Below are 6,915 nucleotides of genomic sequence, written 5' to 3'. Positions count from 1 at the left end.
CACGGTAATGCGAGGAAGATGTTCTCTATGTCAGTTTTTATATAGGACACGCTATGAATTTCACAACAGTAGAATAAAGTGTAAGGTCCCTCTGCGCAATATGTAGCCAAGAAACTCCTTTTTTAGTTCAAGATGGACATTTCTGAATTTGACCGCCCCCAAACGACAACCCATAAGTAAGGAGTTTATCTATGTGCATTTGTGGGGATTTGTCACATGGCACCAAGACAAGGCATGGGGTGTGAAATGAGACGTAGCAGCAATGCGCGTTCGCTGCAGCCAGGTCAACTGCTGAGTCCCTCAACAGTAACCTTCGTTGTACCGAAACTCCCGTTGCTTTTTCCGGCAAGGCCCTACGCTATTACAACAGTATAAACCTTTGAGATTATCGTAAAAACAGCTAAACAAAGCGATCCGTTCTTCAAAAATGGAGTGGGTTTGTGGAAAAAGTGAGTGAACGGGAAGGGTAAATGTCCCCCCAAAAACAATATCAAAGCAGTCACAAAGGTGTCCATCCTCCTGTGCCAGAGCCGTGCAAAGACGCGTCCCGCCGGCCGGTCGGTCGGTCGGACAGCATCACGAAAAGTCAGCAGTGGAGGTGAGGGTATTGCACACGCAGACAAAGGTCAACAGCTCCATAAAAATGGCACAGCGCAGTGATCACACTGAAGAATAAGTTCTTTTTTTTTTTTTATTCCACACAGATGAACACCGTAAAAAAAAGTCAAAATAATACCCCGTTGACGGCTTTTTTTTTATTGCAGCACATTTCCCTTCTTTTTTTCTGTATATCTTTTTTTTTTTTTAAAACATCCATTTATTAAAAAATGTTGAGTCTCTGTTCATAGTTTATTTGGGAGCGGGTTGTAGAGTGCATTTTGGCAGTAAGTTCAAGTCTTTGTTTTATGTTGTTGTTGTTGTTTTTTTTCTCTTTTCTTTAACTTTTAGTCAAGCACATTAACAGCCAGGAGTGTAGATTGGTCTAAACCAGACGGCCATGATTTTTTTTAGGTCAACAGAGTCTTGTGCTCTAATTCTGCCCCACCCTGACAGTCTGTCGGTCCCGGCAGGAGGAGATGGGGATCACATGCCGGAGGCACCCAGTCCCATGCTGGCGGTGTGGCTCATACAGGGCAGCGTTTGAACCGTCTTGGGGAAGTCGTGGGTGAGGATTCGTCCGTTCTCGCCTCCGCTCCCGTTCCCACTCATCCTGGTCAGGGTGGAGCAGCGCATGGCGTCGTTGATGGACTGCTGCCGGAAAGGAAACACGTTACATTCGACCTTCAGACAGGATTTCAGAGCTTAAAGATTTGTAATATATCTTGGCATGGGCCGGTATCAAGGTATGCTAAGGTTTTCAAAGGTTTATGGTTTCAAAAGTGCTAAAGATTTCTATCAAGGCCTATGGTTTCAAGTCTTTTTCCATGAAGGTGAGTTTTCTGCAGGTGATTGGAGCACATAAAGTAATCGGTTACTTCCCCTTTCCCTCTTGTTGCTGCACACTGCAGGTCAGCTGGTTCCTACAATTTAACCCTTGCTCATAAGAAAGACATATTATTATATATGTATATACACTATATACACTATAGATGTGCCAGTGATTGCAAACTAACCAAGACTACACAATTAAATTGGATGCATTATGTGCCATTGTAGTTTTGGCTAAAAAAAAAAAGATGGCTGCCATGGGACAAACTGCCAAGTCTACTGTAATGAAATACAACTTCAGTTAGTAATATCTAACTGGGCTTTACCGTCCGCTTTAAACTGACTAGAAGTTATTTCCTTGGATGGTCTGCTTTGTTTTGGCAGGCGTGAAAACTCATCAGCCTCACTTAGAGCAAAACCTTTTATACAGGAGGGATTTTTAAACCAAATACCCAGAAATCAATTCTTCCGAATTATAAATTTACATTTTAGAGGCCCAGAAGGTCATTCCTGCTATCCACAATGAACCTCTGAAGTATCGCAAACATTCTTAATAGGACAAATGAAGTCACATTTTAATTCATAAGTGTTTGGTTTGCAGCTGCACATACCCACAAATACATAATTACTGTCTACAACATAACCATTGTGGAGAGCTGAGATTGAATTCTTTAATAGGTGAAATGCTCCTCCAAAGAAGCAGCTATTATATCCGCTCGAAACGTCAAGTAGTCCGTTCCTAATTGATCCAGTTGAACCCTGGGCTGTCCTGGTGTGAGAGCACCCTTAATGTTATTTTGGTTGGACCAGGGGTCCTATTTTTATGAGAGTTTTCTGACCGATGGTTACAACCAAAATAAAATTACTGGGTGCTGTAATATTTATTTCTAGACCTGATTATGGACTCGAAACAGACAACATTTTAAGTACATGGATGTGAAACGGTTTGCTTTCAGGTAGGAATTGGAAACAGAAAGGGCGTAATGCCTCGGTGTGAATCGAGGGAACAACGGTATACATGACTTTATGAAAGGAGCTATAAGTAATACTGACACCTTGTGGCTCAAACCGATACAACAGCTTGCCAATCACATCAATCTAGTATGCCGTTTTTAAACATTGTGAAACCCTTCTGAATTTTTACTTCCACAGAATAGGTCTATGATGTTGTATTCTGTTTTATTTCTGATCTGTTCCTCTTACTGGCCTCCATGCTTGCAGGTTGCTGCTGTTTTGCCAAGACGAAAAACCAAATGGTGCGCTCCGTGTTGGGAACCCTGAAACTCTCATAGGACTGGCTGAGGAACCAGAAAGTAAACACGGGCCACACTCTAAACTGAAGTAGTTCTGGACCGTACCTCTGGGTTTGAAAGGAGAAAAACATGATTAAGACATTGTTGATGGAGAGGAACGATTGTTTATAGGTAATGTTAGGTGAGAAATGAGAATGATTTAGGTTGATTTTACAATAAGTATCTTACTTATAGCTCCTTTAAAAAATCTAATGTATGCAGAATAGAAGTTGTACTATTTTAACGATACCGGCCCATACCAAATCATCCCTTTATAAAACACAGAAAGCTAAAGCAAATGTTTGAGCTTGCAACACATAGATTATAAAAAGTATGTCAGTGTGAGAATGCTATGCAAGTTCCAATCTCAATGTGGTGCTTGCTTGTCTGGGTAAAAAGATTGATCTAATGCTGCTTTCATCCCTGTTTACTGGGATCAGAGGAATATTTGCGGGCCATAATTCTCCTTGCAGGTCGTTGGGCCTCAGAAGTCCTAATTTGTAAAAGAAGGAGCAGAGCAAAGTGCGGGCAGTAAGAGGGTTGCTGAGGCTTCGCTCATTGCTTTAATAGCTTAATTCTTCAATCTAGCGTAATAAAAGCCACAAGGCTTGAAAGCTGAACCTAATGATGTGTGAGGATTGTGTGTGTGTGTGTTTGTATGTCCGCAGACATGTGCCTCTTTGTCGTCGTCCCCTATTCTGTACCTGATTAAATTGGGCAAAGCAAGTGCGATCTTGTGAAACCTGTAAGTGCCGCATGGGGATTGGAGAGTCACACCAGCCTCTAATTGGAACAGTGCTGTTGTTCCCTTCAAGGCACACGGCCATAGAGGCACCGCCGGACTAATAGGCTTCTCGCCACCCTCATCAGCATACTGATCAGGTGGCTCGTGGTGGGCTGATTAAAATCTAAGAGATTCATGTCGAAGATCCCTCCTTGTCTCGGCGCTGTCATGTATTTTTCTGTTTACACGGAGACCACATGAGTATGCCCTCAGAGGCTTTGATGTTGGATGAATAAATCAGACATTTGCCTAAAAAAAAAAAAACTAAAAATCTCATATCTTCCAGTGAAGGAAAAGAAAAAAAAGGAAAAAAAAAAAAGCAACAAGTCTTCAGCTTCGCATCTCGGGACACACAACAGTTGCAGTTTCATCCGTTTCAGGCTAAAGCAGTGATGGAAGACATGCGAGTCGCACCGGGACCACCTCATGGTATACATAGAAACGATGTTCACCACAATGGGCCCTGCGATTGCAAGACAGTCAGCAAAAAGAAGAAGAAGAAGAAGGAGCGAGGAAGAGAATTGCTCAGAGCGACAGAAGTAGATAGATGTACCACTGTGATTTAAATTGCCTTTATACCTGTGCTGGAAGGGAAATGGCTGAAAAGTGCGCTAAAGATTATCGTAATAAGTTCAGTGATGTGACTTAACAAGCGCCCTGCTAGGAAAAAAAAAATTGGCTGAAAAAAAGCCCTCATGATGCAAAAAACAACAACAAAAAAAGGCAGAAAATTGCTTTTTAATTTATAGAACCAAAGAACAATCTATTTAAAATGAGTTTATTGTGTTGTGCAAACATTTTCAGATGACCTTAATGTTTTATAATTCACTTAAATGTGAAAAGCAATTAAAAAATCTAGCGTCTATAGACCAAAATGAACATAAATAAGCTCTGATTTTTCTTGAAACAACAATTTGTCAAGTTTTCCATGATGCATGGTTTCAGTGGTGTTGGGCTGTGTGCACCGACAGATGTTATGATTCATTCAATGTCCAATCATCAAAAAGCTACCACATGTTAATGCTGCGTTCATCCTCTTTTCCTGGTGACCGAATATTATTAATTTATCCACATTCTACTAACAAGGTTATATTTCCCTGTGAATACCAACTAGCAGAAAGGGTTAAATGCTAGGAATTTACTGCATGCTTTATATAACATTTAAACCTCCTGACTGATAAATTGTTTATATTTTACAAATAGTTAGTTTTTATACGGTATTTTGTTTGGCTGTCTTTGGTTGTTGTTTTGTTAAGTTGTTGATTTTTTTTTCAGACGCAGATACCTAAAATGGACGTCTTGACAGACAACACAACACAAGTGGATTCTGGCCTCCGGAAAACCCAGACTCTCAATCTTTTGCATTAAAAAACACCTTTCATATCCAGGTTTCACCGTATTTCTAAAGCTGTTTTAAACCTAAAAGAAATCTCAAAAAACAAGTTAAGTGATTATATACATTTTTCATTGTTACAGATACAATAAATAGTCAAAGTAAAAATTTAAGATTGATTGCTTTCTTATTTTATCAAGTTAATAAATTTAATTCCTTAATGGATGCAGATTTTTATAGCTAAAATACATCTATTTCTGAGCACATCCTTCCAGAAGAGTGAGGTGCAATTCACAGCTGAACAGCAGTGCTGTGCAAAAGTCGCACATCATCCCTGATTTCTTCATGATTTACTTCTAATCAGCCAGAAGTTTTTGCAGTTTGTGGTCATTTTTGATCAATAGTTACTGTATTTTATTGGCTCTCTACAGGATTTTAAAAGGTTCTTTTCTGGGTTTGGTTAACTTTTTTAGAGATTTTTAGTCCAGAATCATGTCTTTGGTCAGTCCAAACTCATTATTTGAAAGGTTGGAGAATGGTTTATTATATATTGCAAGATTACAAAACAGCCAGAAATAATGGATTTAAGGTATCACACAAGGTTTTGTTTGCACACTACAAGTCCTTTGAAAGACTTGGACTCTGCTTTGGGATTTTTAATAGCGTCAAGTCTCTGTTAAGGGCTAATTTGGATCACACATCAGTATCAAATCAATTTCTTGGGATGCCACAGCTTTGTGTATCTACTCTTCCCACCACCAAAATGAGCCGATGATGTGAAGAACACACGCACTTAAACAATAGGGAGTAGATCCTTCAAGATCCTAAAGAAAACAGGCATAAGGGCAATTTTGAAATCAAGTGGTTGAAAAAAAAAAAAAAAACACCGGAGAAGGTCAGTGACAAAGACTGAGCAAGGCAGCGGCAGAGGTAGAGAGAGGTACAGGAGAGCGTTGGCACTGCGGTGGAAGCCGTGAGAGGCCCTACTGTGGTCACGGTTAGATGGGCAGGACGGGGTGGAGGCAGACGCATCATCAGCAGCATCATCATCATCATCATCATTATCATCATGGTTCGATCACAGCGTTTCCTACCCCATGGCTGTGCTCTGCCCTTATATCTTAACAGTGTTGTTGGCGTACAGGCCGTAGCTCTGCAGCTCTGTGTAGGGGGCGCTAGCACCACTTTCTAAGGCTGAGCAGTGAAAGGCCTGAGCGGCTGTGGCTGCAGCGGCTCGCGCGGTCGACACCTTCATTCGGCGCGACTCGGTCCGGGACTTGTAGCAGAACTCCACCAGTGCCACCAGCATGGCTAGGCCCAGGCCTCCGATCAGGATGTAGAATACCCCCGCCACATTGCTGAGGCTCAGAGCACTCGTCTTGTCCTGGAGGGAGGAGGAGCAGGAAGAGGGGCCGGAGCCCACGAGTAAGGACAGAAAGTGGCGATAAAAGTCTCATATGACATAACAGCTACACTTATATACTTATACACAAACAGAATCACAAAGGCATAAGTACATGTTGACAGTGCCCTGCAAATTTCTACCTGTCTATACATTTTTATTTGCATTTTGAAAAGTTACAACCACAAGCTTCAATGCATTTCATTTGGATTTTACATGATAGACCAGCACATTTTCCTTTCCAAATAAAGCGGAAAGGGAACCCGTGACAAGAGTTTTAAATTTGTTTCCACAAGCGACGTCTAAAATATGATGTTCGTTCATATTCAGTCCCCATAGAGTCAATACTTTGTAGAACCACCTGTAAGTCTCCTCCACCTTGGATACCTATATTTCTTTTGTATAACACCCCAAGTTAAACTTAGACTGGACAAAGAGCACAAATGAAGAGCAATTTCCAAGGTTTGGCTAAAAGTCCTCTTCCTCTCTGAGAGGTTTTCTGTCAGGAAAGTCAGGCATTTACCTCATTTAGTTCTTCCCATCAACTCTGACCTGCCTGCTTCTTGTTGCTGAAAAAATACACATCCCTACAAGATGATGGTTCCCCAGTATGTGTCACCATGAAAATGGGGTTTTCAGGATGATCTGCAGCAGCTTTTCGCCACACATACGGCTT

General features: G+C 41.2%; 1 protein-coding gene across 2 annotated transcripts; it reads right to left on the bottom strand.

The window, feature by feature from the left end:
- Positions 1 to 989: 989 nt before the first annotated feature.
- Positions 990 to 6,915, bottom strand: LOC118557559 (glutamate receptor 1-like). 2 transcript variants are annotated; one of them, XM_036127751.1, is made up of 2 exons: positions 6,087 to 6,915; positions 990 to 1,248 (listed from the first exon to the last, which is right to left on the bottom strand). In XM_036127751.1, the coding sequence occupies exons 1-2, from the start codon at positions 6,144 to 6,146 to the stop codon at positions 1,084 to 1,086; spliced, it is 225 nt and encodes a 74-aa protein (XP_035983644.1). In that variant the 5' UTR covers positions 6,147 to 6,915; the 3' UTR covers positions 990 to 1,083. The 2 variants fall into 2 exon arrangements, with proteins under 2 accessions (XP_035983644.1, XP_035983643.1); XM_036127750.1 differs by having other exon boundaries at positions 990 to 1,251; positions 6,087 to 6,910.

Source organism: Fundulus heteroclitus, chromosome 23 (assembly GCF_011125445.2).
Source record: "Fundulus heteroclitus isolate FHET01 chromosome 23, MU-UCD_Fhet_4.1, whole genome shotgun sequence".
Taxonomy (NCBI): Eukaryota; Metazoa; Chordata; class Actinopteri; order Cyprinodontiformes; family Fundulidae; genus Fundulus; species Fundulus heteroclitus.
The sequence above is the reverse complement of the archived record's forward strand: the minus strand, read 5'-3'. Positions and strand labels throughout refer to the sequence as shown.